Source organism: Theropithecus gelada, chromosome 6 (genome assembly GCF_003255815.1).
Source record: "Theropithecus gelada isolate Dixy chromosome 6, Tgel_1.0, whole genome shotgun sequence".
Lineage (NCBI taxonomy): Eukaryota > Metazoa > Chordata > Mammalia > Primates > Cercopithecidae > Theropithecus > Theropithecus gelada.
The window spans coordinates 90,867,715-90,889,392 of NC_037673.1; the positions used below are offsets into that span (position 1 = coordinate 90,867,715).

The following is a 21,678-nucleotide window of genomic DNA, read 5'->3' on the forward strand; positions in this document are numbered from 1 at the left end:
AACAAATTTACAAGAAAAAAAAAAACAACCCCATCAAAAAGTGGGCAAAGGATATGAACAGACATTTCTCAAAAGAAGACATTCATACAGCCAACAGACACATGAAAAAATGCTCATCATCACTGGCCATCAGAGAAATGCAAATCAAAACCACAATGAGATACCATCTCACACCAGTTAGAATGGCGATCATTAAAAAGTCAGGAAACAACAGGTGCTGGAGAGGATGTGGAGAAATAGGAACACTTTTACACTGTTGGTGGGATTGTAAACTAGTTCAACCATTATGGAAAACAGTATGGCGATTCCTCAAGGATCTAGAACTAGATGTACCATATGACCCAGCCATCCCATTACTGGGGATATACCCAAAGGATTATAAATTATGCTGCTATAAAGACACATGCACACGTATGTTTATTGCAGCACTATTCACAATAGCAAAGACTTGGAATCAACCCAAATGTCCATCAGTGACAGATTGGATTAAGAAAATGTGGCACATATACACCATGGAATACTATGCAGCCATAAAAAAGGATGAGTTTGCGTCCTTTGTAGGGACATGGATGTAGCTGGAAACCATCATTCTTAGCAAACTATCACAAGAACAGAAAACCAAACACCACATGTTCTCACTCATAGGTGGGAACTGAACAATGAGATCACTTGCACTCAGGAAGGGGAACATCACACACCAGGGCCTATCATGGGGAGGGGGGACGGGGGAGGGATTGCATTGGGAGTTATACCTGATGTAAATGACGAGTTGATGGGTGCAGCACACCAACATGGCACAAGTATACATATGTAACAAACCCGCATGTTATGCACATGTACCCTACAACTTAAAGTATAATAATAAAAAAATAAAAATAAAAATAAAAATAAAGATATAAAATTATATATAACATGATCTCAATAGATCTCATAGAAATAGAAAAAAACACATAAAAAGTGTATACAGTGATTATGTCAAAGGGGATAACTACAGGTGTCCATTCCTGCATACTTTGGAATGTGTTTTATATATTCAGAATACTAATCCTTTCTGGTATTTCTATGCTATAGGACATTTATGCTTTTATGTAAAATTATATATGTGTGAAAATTGAATATAATATTTAAAACATAAAAATAATTACAGAGATACCCCAATTTTGGGAAATAATTTTTCAAAGTTGATTTTTTTGTCTCTTTATTTTACACAGTCTTTTCAAATTCATATATATATTTTTGAATGTCCCAAAAATGAAACTGGTTTGTAATTAATAGGTATTTCTCTGACAAAGTGCTGTGAAACTCCTCAGCAGCAATGTGGCCTCAGGGTCCCAAGTTTCCAAATAGTTTGAATGGGTTAAAAAAAAAAAAAAAAACAGCAGTTTTAGACACAAGGAAGAAGTACAACAGAATTTTCCACAAGGACTTAAGTTTTTATCACATATCACGTTATTGACTTGAGGTCTTAAGTTTACCTTTACACCAAAGTAGAATCAGAGTTCATACATTTGCCCATGTTTGCATTTCATTCGCATCTTTTTAGGCTTTGTTCTAGCACGTAAGAGCATCCACAGGACTCAAGGACTCAGTGAACACTACTTGACAACTCAGTTCCCCATCAGCAGCAGGATAGATTCCAAACTCTTTATCATGCCTACAAAGATAGAAGACCTTTCAGAGTCTTGCCTCTACTCAGCTGTACAGCCTCATCTCTGATTGTCAACCCTCTGGTCCTGCCACCCTGCACTACCTGTTATGGGAATGGGCATTCACTGAGCAGAAATGCTTTGTCCACTGCATGAGGCTAATTCTCACAGGGCCACACAACTCCCCTCACATGTCAAAGTTTCCAAGAAGTCTTCTTCCCTCCCTCTTCCCTGCAGGCCTCTCTGTTCTCTTCCTCTCCACCCCTGCAGCGACAGGACTTTCCTCTATAATTGCACTCACCACACTGCATCTTAGCTATCTGTGTACTTATTGACCATTCCCTTCTAGAATGTTGGCAAGGGCAGAAATGTTTTTCTGTTTGGTATTGTTATATTTCCAAGACCTAGAAAAGTGCATAGAAGATACCCAATAAATGTTTGAATGCTCGTATGCCTGAATGAATGACAGAATGAATGACTGGATGTCTTCAGTGGGGAACTTGAGTATCTAATCACAAGGTGCCCGGCAAAGGGCAGAAGCGGTGCCAAAAAGAAGGGGACAGGAGAAAACAAAGAAGATACAGAGAGACTTCAGTGATAAGGTGCTTGGTAAGGTGGGAAGAGCATGGATTTGTCATATTTTGAGAAAGTTTCTCAGCTTGCACCTGTAAAACGGGATAATATACTCATTGAGTTGTTATGAGAATGGTTGAATTATAAATATCTGAATGAATATATACATAGAATGCCTTGCACATAGTAGGCATTCAGCAAAATGTTTGACTTGCTCCTATCTCCTTACTCTACAATTTGGCCTAAGTGTTTCTATACCTATGAAAACCAATCACACATTTCTAGGGAAAGAAATGCATCAGACAAATTATTTTTACTTTGATTTTTAAAAAGATAAGGCATGCTAGACAGCAACAATAATGAATGGAAGATGCCCAAACTCTTACAAGATAAGTAATCGTGGCCACAGAGAGATGTGGGTATTTAGCCTCTACTGAAATGGGCCTTTCTTCAGAAGAGAGGGTTCCTCGGGAGTAAGTTTTGTACAGAATAGAATCATCTATTTTAATGGTGGCATAAAAAGGTATTCCCAGAACACATGAAAACTTCTCTCTCATGGCTTTCATTATTCTTTAAATTGATGAGACAAAACAGATACAATATTAACTTCTGTCTTAGAGCCATTTTAAATGTGTAGATGTCTAGGGCCAAAAATACATCCATTGATTTTGGAATTAGAATCTATTTATATGCATTTTAAACTGATATTTCTGGTCACCTTGAAGCACAGGTTGCTTGTGTCAGGCTGGAGAGTTGGGGACACCAGTCTTGCTCCACAACAAAAATAGGATCTTCATCATTAGAGCAGCAATCTAGGATGGCTGCCCACCACCAGCCTGGTCCTGGTGGGCTGATGTCTCAGGGATGCTGACTAAGGGTTTTTCAGAGCAGACTGCTAGGTCCACAAAGGCTTGCTCAGAGCCTCTCTGGCAGAACAAGAAACTTCTCCACAGGAAAAAAGATTTTTGCAGCTAGAATAAATATTCCTACTGCCATATAGTATAGATCTACTACATATAGATCTACATATAGATTCTGTAAACTAATTTAACAATGAGCACAGCTTTTATTGGCCCCACAAAGGTCTATTAGTCCTATACCTGGTAGCAACATAATAAATAAACAGCCACAGGAGTGGTCATTGTCTTTGAATTGTTAGCTCACCTATCTTCGTACTGTATTTGCCATCACACAAGATTTTGTCTATTTTTTAGTCATTTTTGGTTTGTTTGTTTTACTCTGCACATGTGAATATGTGTGACAGACTGTGCCAAAGACAAATACATTTCTCCAGAGTATATTTTTCCCTTGCATTTTATTCCACTGAAAATTATCAGGGTCACTGTATCTTAATGCATTGCACATCTTAATTTGGTTATTCAACTCATCTGGCTGTTATTAGCCAAAGCCAGATAAAGGGCAATGGGAGTTGAAGGCAGGAAATGAAATGAGAGCTAAGGGAGGTGGGATTTAACGTAGTATCTTGACTACAAATATGTGTCTGGGGAGAAGCTTTTTGTTCAGGAGCAGGGAAAACAGAAGTGATAATAGGAAACAAAAGAAATGAAAATAAGTACCTCACTGACAGTTGGAAGAAGGGGTAGTAGCCAGGTATAAATAGAAAGAAGGAATGAAAGCAAATTGCTAGTTGGCATAGGAGAGGGACTTCCCATAGGATGTGGTTTGGCCTTGGGAAAGATGCAGATGGTAATCAAGACCAGGGAAATTGTGTTGAAAGGAGAGATCTCCAGCATTGCTACATTATACAACAATTCATTCAAACACAGAATCTGAAACAGATGATGGAAGGATGGGTGGATAAACAGACAAAGAGATAGATAGATAATGATAGAGTTATAGGAATATGGTAGCAATTTTAAGGACATCAAAGATGCCCTCTGGCCAAAATTATCTTCTCTATAGGCCTTCAGGGATACCATTTTAGAAATCCTTTTCTTTGAGTTTTTCAGTGTATGATCCCTGGATCTCTGGATCAACATGAGCTTGTTTAGAAACCCGTGGGGTGGAGCCTACAAATCTACTGTGTAAGCAGTTCTCCAGGTGAGTTTTATATACACTAATGTTTGAAATGTCTTTCTAATAGACAACTGGCTGAAAATCAGACAGGAGAGAGAATACAACAAGGAATTTTTGGCGGTGAGGAGAGAGGGCTTGCCTCTCTCCAAGTGTCAGTGAAGGGTCCTAGGCAGTAAGAGCTACTGGAAGTATCTTTAGGATTGATTTTGGGAGAAGGGAAGAGTCAAGCAACCATGAGTGCCATTCAAACTTTGTAGATCTCCAGCCTGCACGTTTTTCAAAGTTCAGGTAAAATGCCAAATCCTCCATAATTCATGCCACATTCATCCACCTGACCTCAGAGAGAAGTCACCTGTGCTTCTGAACTCCCCTGTATAATTTGTCTACACCTTTTAAGGTTTTCATGTATTCAGTCTGTTAAAATATTTATTGAGCACGTACAATGTGCCAGACACCACTCCAGGCATTGAGGTAGAGCAGTGAAATAAAAAGACAAAAATTTTTGCTCTTATGGAGCTTAGATTCTAGCAGAGGAAAGAATTAAAAAGAAAACTAAAATGTATATTGACAGAGCAAGAGCATCACCATTTTGGACAAGCGCCGCAATTTTAAAATTCCCCATTGATCAAAAACTGCCTAAATCCAACCCAAAGGGCATCAGCCTAATGGCTAATGTCCACAGAACCATAAACAACAAATGACATCTCCAACCAGAAACATTCCAACCCTAAGATGAACCCCTCCCTGACCAGAGACATGCCAGCCCCAAGATAACCTCCCTTACTACCAGAGAGATGTCAGCCCCAGGATAACATCCCCTCCAACCAGAGACATTCCAACCCTGCAATAAACTTCTCCTCCACACAGAAACATTCCAAGTCTGTGATAAATTCTCCCACCCTGAACTCTTAAACACGCTTAGTCTGTAAGAGAGAGTGCTCCTAACTGAAATCGGCCAGAAGCCCCTCTTATGCTTATCCTCCAAAATAAACTTGTCTTTGACTGTTGAGCCGTTCTTCATGTTTCTTTCCTCCTTCTTTAACTCTTACCTATATTAGATAGGTAAATACTCAGAGGGAAATAGTAACAGGAAGTATGTGTCATATGAAAGGAAACAGTGGTTTTAGATGGCCAGGGAAGGACTGTCTGAGAAAGTGACATTTGAGTAAAGTCGAGAATCAAGTAAGGGGCTAAAGAGGGAAGATCTAGGGAAAGTGCATTTAAACAGAGGCAATAGCAAGGTCAAAGGCCCTGAGGCAAGGACCTGCCTGTGTGCTCAAAGAATCATAAGGGGGCCACCGTGGCTGGAGGAGCGTAAGCAAGGGAAAGAGTAGCAGGAGATGGGGTCAGCAGCAATGGGAGGACCCTGTCACATTGCCTCAGAACGTTTTGCAGATCTTAGAAAAGTTTTGTCCTTTACTCTGAGCAAGATGGAAAATCTTGAAGGATTTTTGAATAGAGTTTCATATTCAGCCTTAACTTTGACCTCATTGACTATTTTGTTGAGAATAATTTATGAGAGGGGGCAAGATTGGTTTTAGAAATCCATTGCAATAAGAAATGCATTAGAAAGCCATTGCAATCATCCAGAGGAGAAAGAATGATGCCTTGGGCTAGCATAATGGTGGCTTGGACTAGCAGAGGAAGCAGCTAGAAACTTCCCAATTCTGGATATATTTTAAAGGTGGGGTAAATAAGTAGGATATCAGAGAAGGAGAGGGGTGAAGCAGGATTCCAAGGTTTGGGGCTTGAGCAAACTAGAAAAAGGCTATTGCCATTTACTACAATGGAAAACACTATGAGGGGAGCAGCTTTTCAGGGAAGAGGATTTGAGGCACCATCACCTTACAGCCATTAGGTTAGGGGAGATCATCAAGGTAGCGAGTGCAGAAGTCCAAGGACTGAGCTCTAGGGTGCGTCAACATTCAGAGGTAGGGGAGGGGTTTCCAAGGACGCGGGATTTTCAGAAAAGGTCTAGGCAACTGAGATGATGGAACAACCACTCAGAAGTCAGGGAGATGAACGAGAGATCTATGAAAAGGGGTAGCAGAAAAGTGGGAGACAAGTAAAGGAAAAGTATCAGGGAGAAGACAGCTGTCAACTCTGTCAAATGCTGTTAAGTGGGCAAGTAAGATGAGGGCTGAGAATTAACCACTGGATTTACTGATAAACAGGTCATTGGGGACCTTGACAAGAGCAGCATTAATGGAAGTTACAAGAGATAGATAGAAAGCCTCTACCTGGTGACTCAGCATCCTGAGATTCTCTAGGAGTTCTTTAAGAAGTATTCTGAGCACCTCTTAATTTAAGGTATCAATTGTGCTGAGGTCATTGAGAAATGTAAGGAGAAATATAAGGATTAAAAAAAAAAAAAAGCCCCTGTCCTCAAGAAACTGAATCTCTCTGTCGGGGAGCGGGTGAGCCCACAGCTGACTCGAAATCAAGGCAGCGAGGGCTACATTACATGGTCAAACGATGTCATCATCCTGTGCGTCTTCCACTTCCTCAGACTTTCTTGACTAAACCAAACCCTGATTAAATCCATCTCTCTGTGTACTCCTGCCCGTATCTGTACAGTAGAACATGGCTGGGGAAAACAGTGGTTCAAGAGTGTCTTTGTCTACTTGGGTTACCCTAACAAAATACCAAACTGGCTGGCTCAAACAACAAAAATTAATTTTCTCACGGTTCTGGAGGCTTAGAAGTCAAAAATCAAAGCACTGGCAGATTTGTTTCCTGGTGAGGCCTTCTTCCTGGCTTGCAGACCGTGTGTCTTCATATGGCAGAGGGATAGTGATCTCTCTTTCCCCCTCCTTCTTTTTTATTTTTATTATATATTTGAGACAGGGTCTTGCTCTGTTGCCCAGGAGAGTGTGTAGTGGCACAATCATAGCTCACTGCAGCTTTGAACTCCCAGGCTCGAGCAATCCTCCGCCTCAGCCTCAGCTGGGACTATAGGCACTCGCTGCCACCATGCCCAGCTAACTTCTTAAATTTTTTTGTAGAGATGAGGTCTCACTATGTTGTCCAGGCTGGTCTTGAACTCCTGGGCTCAAGTGATCCTCCTGCCTCAGCCTCCTAAAGCGCTAGGATTATAGGCATGAGGGTGAGCCACAATGCTCAACCTCTTCCTCTTCCTCCTTCTCTTCAGGCCACAACTCTGTCAGACCGGGACCCCACCCCATGACCTCATTTACATGCAATTACCTGCAAAAGACCGTATCTCCACACTGGTGGTTAGGGCTTCCACATAAGAATCAGAGGGGGCAAGACACAATTCAGGCCATAGCAAAGAGGCCACTATGAAGAGAAAAATATAAACAACACTTCAGGGAATGTTCTTGTGCAGAAAAGGAACAAATTGAGTGGTAGCTGGAAGGGGATATATTATAGGATCAAGAGAAGGTTGTTTATTTGTTTTAAGGTGAGTGGGAGAAATAAATGTATGCTTGCATGCCAATGAAAATGAACCAATAAAGAGAGAAAAGGGGAAAATCCCTGGAGCAATGTCCTTGAGTAGTTGAGAGAGAGTGAGATCTGAGGACCACTGGGGCATTGGCCCTAACAAGGAGCACAGATCGTTCACCTGCTGAAACAGGAGCAGACAGAATATATGGACACGGGTGCACGTAGGTCACACACGTGGGGGTGGGGGTGGAGCTTGTCAAAATTTCCTTCTGATTATTTCTGTTTTCTTGGGGAAGTAAAATGGAAAGGTCAGCAGGTGACAGGGGAGCTGATGGTAGTTTGAGGTCAGAGGAAAAGGCATGAGAGTCATCTAGGCGAGTAGGAGAGTGATGAACTAAGGAAATCTGATACTATAATTGCCAGGAAGCATTAAGGACCCACTTAAGGTTTGTAGTCATAAATTTGGAGGCCAGTCAACACGGTTGCATGTTTTCTCCCAGCCATGTTCTGCTGCAAAAATACAGGCAGCGTGAGCAGAGAGATGGATTTCGCCTAGGTTTGGTTTAGCCAGGAAAGTTTGGGGAAGCGTGAGAAGCCAGGATGATGGAACTGTATGATTATGTAATGTAGCCCTGGCTGCCTTGATTTACAAGTCAGCTGTGGGCTCACCCCTCTCCCCTACTGAGAAATGAAGTTTCTTGAGAAAAGGAGACTTTCAACATTTTCTTAATGTTCCCAGAACAATCAGTTCCTTAAATTAGGAGGTGCTGAGAGTTGTTCTTAAATAAATGGTTCTAGAAATCTTAGAGAATTCCTTTGATGCTGAGTCAGTGGTAGAGGTTCCTAGAATGAGATTTGTGGTGATGGGAGACGGGTCAGATCCACGCACTAGGAGGGAGACTGGGGCCATTCAGAAATAGTGCATGGAAACTGGCCTCTGGCTCCTTCCACAGGCTGGGTCTTTCACGGCTAAAGTACAGTCTTACATTTATTCATTTAATAGCTATTGAGTTCCTACTAGGAAACCCACCTAGAAAATTCAATAAAACAGATGTGGTTAGACCTAAGAGAACATGAGCTAAGATTTATTGAGTGCTTACTGTGCTCTAGCCCATGTTTTAACAGCTTTACACATCTGATTAATTTCTATAATATTATATTGTTACAGAATTATTAATATTGTGCTATTATCATCATCCCATTCTATAAGTGGAAAACAGGATTATATCATTTTGCAAGACTACCCAGCTGGTAAGCAGCAGAGAGGAGAGTTGAATTTGGTAGTCTGTTGCCAGAGAACATGTTTCTAACTACTTTACCAGATGATCCATGTCATCTCCCTGAAGACTACAGAAGTCAGTCACTCAGCTTGAGGGGAATGAAAATATACCCTGCCTCAAAAAATGCCCCATTCACTGAAATAGCAACCCTAGTCTCTTCACTGGGTTCAAACACAGAATGGAAGAGAATGGAAGTCAAAGCCCCACACTTGAGTGGAATTCGGTGTGATGCATCCTGGGAGGAATGGTACCAAGACTAAGCGTCAGCAGACCTGAGGTCTACTCAGTCAGAGTTTCACCAGTTTCTTCAGTGAGTCACTTGACTTCTCTGAACCTCCTTGTAATTTTATCTGTAAAATCAGGATATTCATACCTGTGCAGCCTCACTTGTAAGAATGATGAGGTGAAACACGAAGAATATCTCCTAAATATTAAGTGCTAAACACATTAGAGATTACTAGAAGGCCAGAGCAGATAAAATCAGAATAGCACAAGGAAAGGTGAGGAGCCCTAAGGGAGACCCGAAGGACACCCTAAGAGCTCTTAGGACAACAGGTAGGAGATGAGGCAAAAGTAAGAAAGAAAGAAAGAAAAGAGAGTTGAGGAGGACACAGCCTACCAATGACGACTGGCTGCTTTGGCTAGTCAGTCTAATGACTAGTTAAGGTGAGTTCAACAGAGGACACCCAGGGTACTGGCTGTCAGTGGTCCAAATACAGTTATGTATTGCTTTACAAAGGTCAAACAATGGACAGGTTCTGAGAAATATGTCAAGCGATTTCATCATTGTGTGAACGTCATAGAGTGCACTTACACAAACCTGCATGGTGTAGTCTACCAAACACCGAGGCTATATGGTGTAGCCTATTGCTCCTAGGCTACAAACCTGCACAGCATGTGACAGTACCAAATACTGAAGGCAATTGCAACACAATGGTAAGTATGTATGTATCTAAAGATAGAAAAGGTAGAGTAAAAATATGGTATAAAAGATAAAAAATGGCACACCTGTGTAGGGCACATACCATGAATGGAGCTTGCAGGACTGGAAGTTGCTCTGGGTGAATCTGTGTATGAGTGATGAGTGAATGTGAAGGCCTAGGACTTTACTGTACACTACCGTAGGCTTCATAAACACTGTGCGCTTAGGCTATACTGTATTTATTTAAAACCTTTGCTTTCTTTAATAAATTAACCTTAGCTTACTATAATTTTTTACTTCACATTTTAATTTTTAACTCTTTTGTAATAACACATAGCTTAAAACACAAACACATCACACAGCTGTACAAAAATTTTCATTCTTTATATCCTTATTTATAAGCTTCTTTCTATTTTTAAAACTTTATGTTTTCTAATTTTTAAACATTTTTGTTAAAAGCTAACACACACACATGTTAGCCTAGGCCTATACTGTCTTCCATTTCTTGTTCCAAAATATTTTGTTGAGAATTTTTGCATCTATGCACATCAGGCATACAACAAGCCAAATACAATGACATGTCAAAAAGATCATACGCCATGATCAAGTGGGATGTATCCTAGGGATGCACAGATGGTTCAGCACATGCAAGTCAATACATGTAATACATCATATCAAAAGAATGCAGAAAAATATGATATGGTCATCACAATATATTCAGAAAAAACTTTTGACAAAATTCAACATTGCTTCATAATAGAAACTCTCAACAAACTAGGCATAGAAGGAACGTACCTCCACACTATAAAGACCACATATGACAAACTCACAGCTAACAGTGTATACTATTGCTCCTGAAGATCTTCCAGTGGGACAAGAGATAGAAGACAGTAATATTGATGATACTGGCCTTGTGTGGGCCTAGACTAATGTGTGTGTTTGTCTTAGTTTTTGACAGAAATGTTTAAAAATTAGAAAAAATGGGGTAAAGTTGAAAGCCGTTTTCTAAGAACTAGAACAAGACAAGGATGCCCACTTCCACAACTCCTGTTCAACATAATACTGAAAGTTTTAGCCATAGCAATTAGGCAAGAGAAAGAAATAAAGTGTATCCAAATTGGCAAAGAGGAAGTCAAATTGTCCCTCTTTGAGGATGACATGATCTTATGTTTAGAAAAACCTAGACTCCACAAAAAAACTCTTAGACTTAATAAATATATTCAGTAAATTTACAGAATACAAAATCAACATACAAAAATCAGTAGCATTTTTATATATCAATAATGAACTAGCTGAAAAAGAAATCAAATAGCTAACAAAAAAATAAAATGTCTAGGAATAAATTTAACCAGAAAGGTGAAAGACCTCTACACTGAAAACTATAAAACACTGATGAAAGAAACTGAAGAGGATACAAACATATGAAAAGACCAATGCTCATGGCTTGGAATAATTAATGTTCTTAAAATGACCACACTCCCCAAAGCAATCTACAGATTCAATGCATTCTCTGTCAAATTATTAATGACATTCTTCACAGAAATAGAAAAAAAAAAAAAAAAACTCCTAAAATTTGGAACCACAAACGACCCTGAATAGCCAAAGCAACCCTGAGCAAAAAGAACAAAGCTGGAGACACTACACTATCTGACTTCAAAATATACTACAAAGCTATAATAGCTAAAATAACATGGTATTGGTATCAAAACAGACACATAGGCCAATGGAACAAAAATAAATTCACATATTTACAGCCAACTGATTATTGACAAAGGTGCCAAGAACAATATAATGGTAAAAGGATACTCTCTTCAATAAATGGTGCTGGGAAAATGGAATATTCATATGCAGAAGAATGAAAGTAGAATACTATCCATCACTATATTAAAAAAATCAGTTCAAAACGAATTAAGGACTTAAATATAAGACTTGAAAGTATAAAACTACTAGAAGAAAACATAGGGGAAACACTTCAGGACACTAGGCAAAGATTTTAAAGACTTCAAAAGCACAGGCAATGAAAACAAAAATAGACAAATAGGACTGTATTAAACTCAAAAGTTTCTTCACAGCAAAGAAAAATATCAAAGGGTTAAAAGACAACGATTAGAATGAGAAAATATATTGGCAAACTATTCATCTGACACAGGATTAACATCCAGAATATATAAGGAGCTCAAACAGCTCAACAGCAGCAAATCATCTATTAAAAAGTGGGCAAAGGGTCAGGTGCAGTGGTTCATACCTGTAATCTCAGTTCTTTGGGAAGCCAAGGCAGGCAGATCACCTGAGGTCAAGAGTTCAAGACTGGCCTGGCCAACATGGCAAAAGCCCATCTCTAACAAAAATACAAAAACTAGCCAGGCGTGGTGGTGCACACCTGTACCTCTAGCTACTAGGGAGGCTGAGGCAGGAGAATCACTTGAATGCAGGAGGCGGAGGTTGCAGTGAACTGAGATCACACCACTACATTCCAGCCTAGTCAAAAAAAAGAAACCCCCGTCCAAAAAAAAAAAAAAAAAAAAAAAGGCAAATTGTCTAAATAGACATTTATCAAAAGAAGACATACAAATGGCCAATAGGAATGTAGAAAAAAAGCTCAACTGCTCAACATCACTAATCGTAAGGGAAATACGAATTAAAACCACAACGAGATACCACCTCACCCCAGTTAGGATGCCTATTATCAAAAAGACAAAAGTTAACAAATGCTGGTGAGGATGCAGAGAAAAGGGAGCACTTATGCACTGTTGGTGGGCATGCGAATGAGTACAGGCAATACGGAAATCACTGCAGAGGCTTCTGAAAAAAATAAACATAGAACTAACATATGATCCAACAGTCCCACTACTGGAAAGCAAATCAGTATATCAAAGGGACACCTGGTTTCCCATATTTGTTGCAGATTCAACCTAAATGTCCATCAATAGATGAATGGATAAAAAAAATGTGGTTTATATAACCAATGGAATACTAGTTCGCTATACAAAGGAATGAAATCCTGTCATTTGCAGCAATGTGGATGAGCCTGGAGGGCATTACATTAAGCAAAATAAGCCAAGAACAGAAAGATAAATACTGCATGTTGTTACTTACATGCGGCAGAAAAAAAAATTGAGTTTATGGAAATAAAGAATAGAATTGTGAATCTGGGAAGGGTAGTGGAAGAAGAGAATGAGGACAGTATGTTAATGAAAACAAAATTACAGCTAGATAGGAGGAACGAGTTCTGATGTTCTGCAGCACTATAGGGTAAAAATGGTTAACTATAATTTACTGTATATTTTCAAAAAGCTGGAATAGAGGATTTTAAATATTCACAACATGAAAAAATGATAAATGATTGAGGTGATGATATGCTAATTATCCTAATTTGGTCGATACATAATGTATACGTGTATCTAAATATCATTCTGTATCCCATAAATATGTACAGTTATGTGTCAACTAAAAATAAAAAAGATAAAAAGTATAGTGTAGTAAATACATAAACCAGTAACATAGTTGTTTATTATCATTAGCAACTACTATGTACTGTACATAATTGTATGTACTATACTTTTATACAACTGGCAGTGCAGCAAGTTTGTTTACACCAGTATCACTAGATACACATGAGTAATGCATTGCACTGCAATGTTATGATGGCTACAACATCACTAGGTAATAGGAATTTTTCTCCTCCACTAAAATCCTATGGGACCACCATCATATATGCAGTCTGTCATTGACAGTGCCTCACTGTACACTCCTTGTGCGAGTTAAAAATAGGTGCCCCTTTCTCAACACCCTTTACTACCATGTCTGAAAATTATCCTCTTTCTTTGTTAAAATGAAACATTTTCTTAATATATGCCTGAAAAATTATTGTAACAAATATGAAAATCTACAGTGTTACCATGAGTGCCCCAGAGAGTTGTGTAGTGCACAACACATAGTGTTTCTGTCTGATGACCCTCAGCACTGACTAGCACCCATCACTGACCACCATGTCAGGATTATGTCTTTAGATCTATATTAAATATGTTATAGTATAAGGCCACTTTTAAGATTGAAATGGAACATTTTTAACTTCTGTGCTTTTATTAGCCCTAGATTAGGAAAGATATATGAAGATTACTGACTTCTGGGAAGGATTTTGCATACACATTTTAGACAAGTGGGAAGGTGTCTTAGTCCATTTTCTTCTGCTATAACAGAATACCATAGTCTGGGGCCTGGCATGGTGGCTCACACCTGTAATCCCAGCACTTTGGGAGACTGAGGTGGGGGGATCACTTGAGGTCAGGAGTTTGAGACCAGCCTGGCCAATATGGTAAAACCCTGTCTCTACTAAAAATACAAAAATTAGCCAGGTGTGATGGTGCGCGCCTGTAGTTCCAGCTACTCAGGAAGCTAAGGCATGAGAATTGCTTGAACTTTGGAGACAGAGGTTGCAGTGAGCCAAGATCGCACCACTGCACTCCAGCCTGGGAAACAGAGCAAGACTCTGTCCAAAAAAAGAATACCAAAGTCTGGGTATTTATTTGGCTCATGGTTCCGGAGGCTGGGAAGTCCAAGATAGAGAGGATACATCTTTGTATTACATCGTAACATAAAAAGAAGGGAAATAAGCATGCAAGATAGAAAGAGAGATACTAAGCCAAACTCACCCTTTTTATCAGGAGTCCACTCCTATGATAACTAACTAATTTCCACAATAAAGGCTTTAATTCATTCATGAGGAGAGAGCCCTTATGACCTAATCGCTTCTTAAAGCCTCTACCTCCTAATACTATTAGAATGGCAATAGGCCTCGCGCAGTGGCTCACATTTGTAATCCAAGTCTTTGGGAGGCTGAGGTGGGCAGATCACAAAGTCAGGAGATCGAGACCATCCCGGCTAACACGGTGAAACCCCATCTCTAGTAAAAATACAAAAAAATTAGCCAGGCGTGGTGGCAGGCACCTGTAGTCCCAGGTACTTGGGAAGCTAAGGCAAGAGAATGGTGTGAATCTGGGAGGCCGAGCTTGCAGTGAGCCAAGATTGCGCTACTGCTCTCCAGCCTGGGCAACAGTATGAGATTCTGTCTCGAAAAATAAAAAAAAAAAAAAAGAATGGCAATTGCATTTCAACATGAGTTTTGATGGAGAGATTCAAACCAGAGCAGACATGAATAATATACATATATATTATGTGCATTGTTATGTTAAAATTGAATAGCCATTTATGTTTAGAGAACAACCTACTAAAATTGTCCAATTTAGTAGGGCCAATTTTTCTAACCAAATACCATGGATTAAAAGCTGAATTTAAGAAGAGAAAGAATCTCAAAAAGTTGTTAAGCAAGGTTAAATCTAGTTTTTCTTTCTCACACAGACTCTGCTTGTGTCTATTTCTTGGATAATTGGCACCTTGTGAAATAACCACTAACAATAGTTACCTTTTAGTGGATTCCTGGCATCGTTCTCAGCTGAACACAGTAAGTATATTATTACATTTAACCCTCTCAACCACCTTGTGGGATTGATATTATTAGCTCATTTCACAGAGGAGAAAGCTGAGGCTTAAAGAGGTGATGTACTTTTGTCCAAAGTAAATAGCTGGTAGGTTGAGGAGTCAGGGTTCCAACACACTCTCTCGGAATCTGTAGCCACCTGCTCTTAGTCACTGCTGTGTATCAGTGTCCCTTGGCACTATATAAAATGATGATTAGGGTAGCGTAATGAGCCTTTTGGACTGCTTGCAAACCATGAACTACTGCATCTTTGAGTTTTAAGGGCTTAGCTTAAGACTAGGGGATATGCATGGAAGCCCAAATCATAGGTGTCCTTTATCTGTGGGATCAAAGTTTGTCACTCAGCATCCTGAACATTGTGTGCCTTTAAACAAGGCAAATCTGATACCATAATTTGGACAACAACTTAGCCAAAGCATCATTTCCATATATGGAGGCCAAGTAGTATTAACAAACATTCAAATTCTAATTTTAAAACTCGGACAAACATTTTACAGCTAAAGCCATCCACCCCTTTTTGGCTAAATAACTGAACAAAATTTCCCCTACAAAGGCAAAGTTCAATATTTTTATTTCTGTAAAACTCTGACCCATGTCACGTTTCGTTAGTGCTGCACTATCTGTGAAGTCACCTTGTAACCTAGAAGAGTTAGCTTCCTCCCTAACATACTTGGAGAAAGAGTTGGGAATACCGCAGCATTTCATTTCCTCTTGGTCCAACTTGATGATAACTGGTCTCTTTTCAAACTGTGAAGATGAAATCAGGAGAAGAGTGTGAAATATCAGTTTAACAATGGCCACTTCCCACCCCATGAGACAAAGAAGTGAAGGGCTTAGTGATTTGTATGACGATGAGCACTACAGAAAACGCTAAAAGCTTCTAAATCCCAGGGACTTCCTGACTTCAATTGTGAGGGCCAGCCCATTGACATCACAGATCCTTCCTGCAGTCACAATGCTACTAAGTCACCCTTGGGAAGAGGCCCCAGAAACAGCAAGACCTTAGTTAGGATGCACTTACAATTCCTTGGTACTCTGGCTTCCTAAGAAAAAAGAAAAAAAATCACAGAGATTTTTTTTCAAAAATATCAAATCAACAAAAAATAAAGCTGGAAAATCCAAGCATCATGAGTTCAGGTACTTATGGACTACTCAAGGTCTCTAAATTTCTCCTACTTCACTATCTTATATTTCTTTTTACATATAAACAAAATAATGAATCCCAATGAAGAACCTCAGAAGGCTTGGGCACAACAGGGTAATAACTTAAACAAATTTACAAGAAAAAAAACAACCCCATCAAAAAGTGGGCAAAGGATATGAACAGACACTTCTCAAAAGAAGACATTTATGCAGCCAACAAACATATGAAAAAAAGCTCATCATCACTTGTCATTAGAGAAATGCAAATCAAAACCACAATGAGATACCATCTCATGCCAGTTAGAATAGTGACCATCCCCGTCTCTACTAAAAAATACAAAAAACTAGCCGGGCGAGGTGGCGGGCGCCTGTAGTCCCAGCTACTGGGGAGGCTGAGGCAGGAGAATGGCGTGAACCCGGGAGGCAGAGCTTGCAGTGAGCTGAGATCCGGCCACTGCACTCCAGCCTGGGCGGCAGAGCGAGACTCCGTCTCAAAAAAAAAAAAAAAAAAAAAGTTAGGAAACAACAGATGCTGGAGAGGATATGGAGAAATAGGAACGCTTTTACACTGTTGGTGGGAGTGTAAATTAGTTTAACCATTGTGGAAGACAGTGAGGTGATTCCTCAAGGATCTAGAACTAGAAATACCATTTGACCCAATGATCCCATTACTGGGTATATACCCAAAGGATTATAAATCATTCTACTATAAAGACACATGCACACATACGTTTATTACAGCACTGTTCACAATAGTAAAGACTTGGAACCAACCCAAATGCCCATCAATGACAGACTGGATAAAGAAAATGTGGCACATATACACCATGGAATACTATGCAGCCATAAAAAAGGATAAGTTCATGTCCTTTGCAGGGACATGAATGAAGCTGGAAACCATCATTCTCAGCAAATTAACACAGGAACAGAAAACCAAACATCGCATGTTCTCACTCACAAGTGGGAGTTGAACAATGAGAACACATAGGCACAGGGAGGGGAACATCACACACTGGGGCCTGTTGGGGGTTGGGGGGTTAGGGGATGGATAGTATTAGGAGAAATACCTAATGTAGATGACGGGTTGATGGGTGCAGCAAACCACCATGGCATGTGTATTCCTACGTAACAAACCTGCATGTTCCGCACATGTATCCCAGAACTTAAAGTATAATTTAAAAAATATATATTCCCGATTATTTTAGAGCCGTCTGATCCTAACAAAGTTTCTAAAAGTCTTATAGAAGTATCTGTAAAGAAATGCCCTTCTAGCTAACTATAGATGTTATAGGGGTATGGGGGAGAATTGGGATAAGTGAGAAAAGGGGAAATGTAAAACAAATTGAAAGCCTCCCTTTAAGCTAAGCTGTATGTACAGAAACTTTCCTCAATTTAAAAAAAAAAAAAAATTAGCCGCACTGCAAAAATTCACTTGCCATAGTTCCTGACCTGATTCAGCATTCTGGTTACCTAGATACGGATGTAAACAAAAGTGCGTCTCCAACTGTGACTGCAGAGGAACAGCCAGATGAACCTGATGGCTCCCTTCCTGGCTCAGCCAATAACCAAGAAAAGAAAGCAAGTACTTTTCAATATTTACATTAAAATTAGAATACTTTGCTCAGCTTTTTTAAAGCTTAGAGTGCTCAGAGAGTTTAAGACGTCCTGGAAGAATAGTTTTCCCACATTTCCTGTTTGTTCTGTCTTGGCAAAATGAGTGCTGACAACACAAGCTGAAAAGAAAAATGGCCTCGATTTACAATTTCATTAATTAGACTGATTTTTAATATATGGGGCTAATGTTGTTTTAAGTTGATCATGATGTATGTTTTATGATGATTCAAAAGGAACCATGATAAACTCAAGATGCAGACTTTATCTCTAACATGAAAAACAGTATAGCTAAATAGAATGTTTCCTTTATTAGAACTTGTCATATCTTCTCCGTTAAAAAGAACATTTTTTTAAAGCAGTGTTTTTAGACTTTTTTTTGTACTTCTCTTAACACCTCGTAATTTACATAACAAGAGGCAGATGCAGTCACTTGTTACGTAAACAACTAGCACAATATCAAACATTGATTTTTGGTATGTATTATATTGGCTGTACCACAAACTAGCTGTGGGACTTTGAAATGATTACTTAACCTGTTTCTTCTTCTGTAAAATGGGTGAATTAGGCTTATCATACAAAGTTATCGTGGGTTTGAATGAGTCACCTAAGTAAGTGCTTAGCAAGTAGGAAGGGCTATAGTATGATTATCATCATCATCTACATGATCTTGGGCAAGTCTAGTACTTCTCTGATCCTGAAGCTCCTCACCTATAAAAAATAATCATCTTAATTTCTTTCCATAATAAGGATTTCAGCTACTTAAAGTAACTAATGTCATCCTTATACTAATGTAAAGGTAATGATATCCACTTTATAGGGCATCATGTCAAATAAAAGTATGTCACATACAAGAAAGTATTTCATAGCCCATAAAACCAAAAAGCTATAATATTTTAAAGTATCATTATGAAATGGCTAAAAACTGATAAATTCCCATAGTAGCCATCAAGTTGTTTGTGAGACAATTTTTATGTATAACATCCTAGCTTATAGGAATGAGGATAAAACAGAACTGACTCTTACGTTCAATTAGCAAAGATATAAAAATTTAAATACTGTCTTAGATACCTAAAAATTACATTTAAAAAATTGCACCAAAAGCCAACATCAATGGCTTTTGTTCTAGGTAGCAAAATTACAAGCGAGAATTTTTATTCTGTATTTTAACTTTTCTATACTTTTCCAAATATTCCTCCATCGTTGTGCTTAACATTTGTCACTAAAAAAGTGTGTGTTGTAGGTGTGTTTTTAAGAAGATGCTACTTATGGTCTTTCAAATAAGACTTAAAAATTAATAAAATAAAAATAAAACATAGATCTAATTGTTACACTTCCGAAGGAGAAAGGACAAGTTAGTGCTCTTGGACACTGTGTTCATCGTACACTTTAATTCTACAAATACTGGGAGAGGACTACTGTTTGCAAACATACAAGGAGGGACCAACGGGTTGCTGAGGAAATACCAAAAATAGATCCCCCCACAGACCAGAGGGAGCGGTGGAAAGGTGACAAAGAAAGAACTGACAATGAAGTAGGTGAGGTCTCAGGACTCAGTACTGTTTCAGTGGGAAACAGGAGTGAAAACACGCTCCACGCTAGAAGGCACCAGGTCCTCTGGGACTTAGGACAGTTTCCACACTCTCTAGGGGAAGACATGGCTTAACAGCATTAGACCCATTGCAGACCCCATTCAGCAATGCGGGGATTGTAAAAGCTCTCTCCTGGGGGCTCACGGGCTCCCTCATGAGCAGCCTCGAGCCTGTTCTGCCCGCCCACCACCAACAGGGCTGGGTCAGGAGAGACTTTGTCAGGCATTCTTTATTAGCATCCTTGATAATGGACTTAACATTTTTTTCTTTAAGTTTTTTAGAGGAGGGAGGTATCCAATTAAGTTTCTTAAAACTTAAGAAGTAGTAATTCCTTGGGCATTTGAAAAAGGAATGCTTTCTGTATGTGAGTCTTAACATATTCTGCCCACCATTACAGTATACAGTAACATAAAGCAAGAAAAACTATCTTAGGAATATATTTTATTAAAGTTTTTCGCTGAGGTGGAATACCACTCATATTCTCCATATTGAATCCAGTTCAGCAATAGGCTATTAAAATTAGGATAAATCTGTCTTGTTTTTTAAACTTAAAAGAATTTAAGGCATTTTTGAGATATGAAAAACAGTGAGTACATTGGGCATCTTCTTTCCTGTCATAAAAATGCTGCAAATTGTCAACTTTCATGAAAATAGAACTTTCTAGTAGTACCACTTTATTGAATTAGAAGTTGCCAGTTAAGTGTACATATGGCCAGCTATACTTAATGTTAATAAATTGTGTATATGACTGTGCTCTGGCTATAATAATCTGACATCCAGATACTTAGATAGGCTAGTTTTGTAGTTCAGGGCTTTGTGTTTGAAAATTAGCTGTTTCTCCTCAGAAATCAGCATGTCAGGAATCATTCAGTCTGTAAAGACTTCTTTAGTAATTCAGTCAATAATCATTAGATATTTCATTTTAAAATTATCTAAGAATAATCTATGGCTTTGACTTTTCCAAAAAAGTTTTCTTGAATGTGATACCTAATCTATGAAATATGGCTCTCTCATAGCTCCACAGAACTTAATTTTGTTTTTAGTCATTAGCAGTACAAAGGGGGCATGTATAAGATTAACTGGGCTGATTATCTGGTCTATGGTATAGCTTTTGTTTAAAATTAAAACACTTTAAAGATAAACTGCGTAAAAGTAATCTGCAAAGAAGCAGATGATGTATTCTGAATCTGTAACCTTTGTTTTAGGTAAGATTCTCTCCAGCCAAAATGTCAACCAAGAATTCTACAGATCTAGTTGAATATGTTGACAAGTAAGTGTGTAAATTACAACTAGTTTTAACTATTGACTGCATTTATTGTGACAAATCTCACATGCAAGAAAGAAAAAATCCTGTGTTTAATTATTCAGTCAGAGATGAATGTGCCTGAATGAGACCTTAAGCTCTCTGCCTTCAGGAGAGACTAAATCATGTCAGAAAGACAAACCTGATCCTGTTCCTTTCTGATTGACAGAACAAGCAGATTTAACTACCTTTTCTTTAAATGAGCTCCATAGGTTCCTGTAGATTTATGTGAAAAGCATTTTTACTTAAGTAAAAATCATTATCAACTCGTAAAATGTCCTGAATATATATTACAGGTTTTCAGAGGTTTGGCCTTCAAACCTATATGGGTATATTTACAGGTAATACTATCAGCAAAGAATAACAACTCAAAAAGTAAAAATCCAGGGACTAAAGGGGTAATTCTCAGCCAAGGAGGGAATATCTCTAGGAGCAGAGATATGCACATTCAAGAGACAGGCAGATGGGGTGTGTTTACAAAGCCCTTCCTGCCTCAGGCAGTTGGAGCAGCATCCAAGCATTATTGGTACTTGATAAATGCGAGGTCATAAGAATCCATGGGGCAGGGTAAGGAGGGATGCTTTCAGTCTTTGACAGGACAATTATGGTGACATTCTATTAAAGGTAACAATTCAGATTTCCACATTCGTTCATTGATTCACAATG

General features: G+C 38.9%; 1 protein-coding gene across 1 annotated transcript in view; it reads left to right on the top strand.

Moving 5' to 3' along the window:
- Nucleotides 1-16,328: 16,328 nt before the first annotated feature.
- Nucleotides 16,329-21,678, top strand: part of FAM81B (family with sequence similarity 81 member B) — a 51,506-nt gene continuing 46,156 nt past the window's right edge. The window contains exons 1-3 of the mRNA XM_025388219.1: nt 16,329-16,500; nt 17,981-18,084; nt 20,915-20,979. Of these exons, the coding sequence (XP_025244004.1) occupies nt 16,491-16,500; nt 17,981-18,084; nt 20,915-20,979 (179 nt within the window). The 5' untranslated portion in view covers nt 16,329-16,490. The remainder of the gene's footprint in view (nt 16,501-17,980; nt 18,085-20,914; nt 20,980-21,678) is intronic.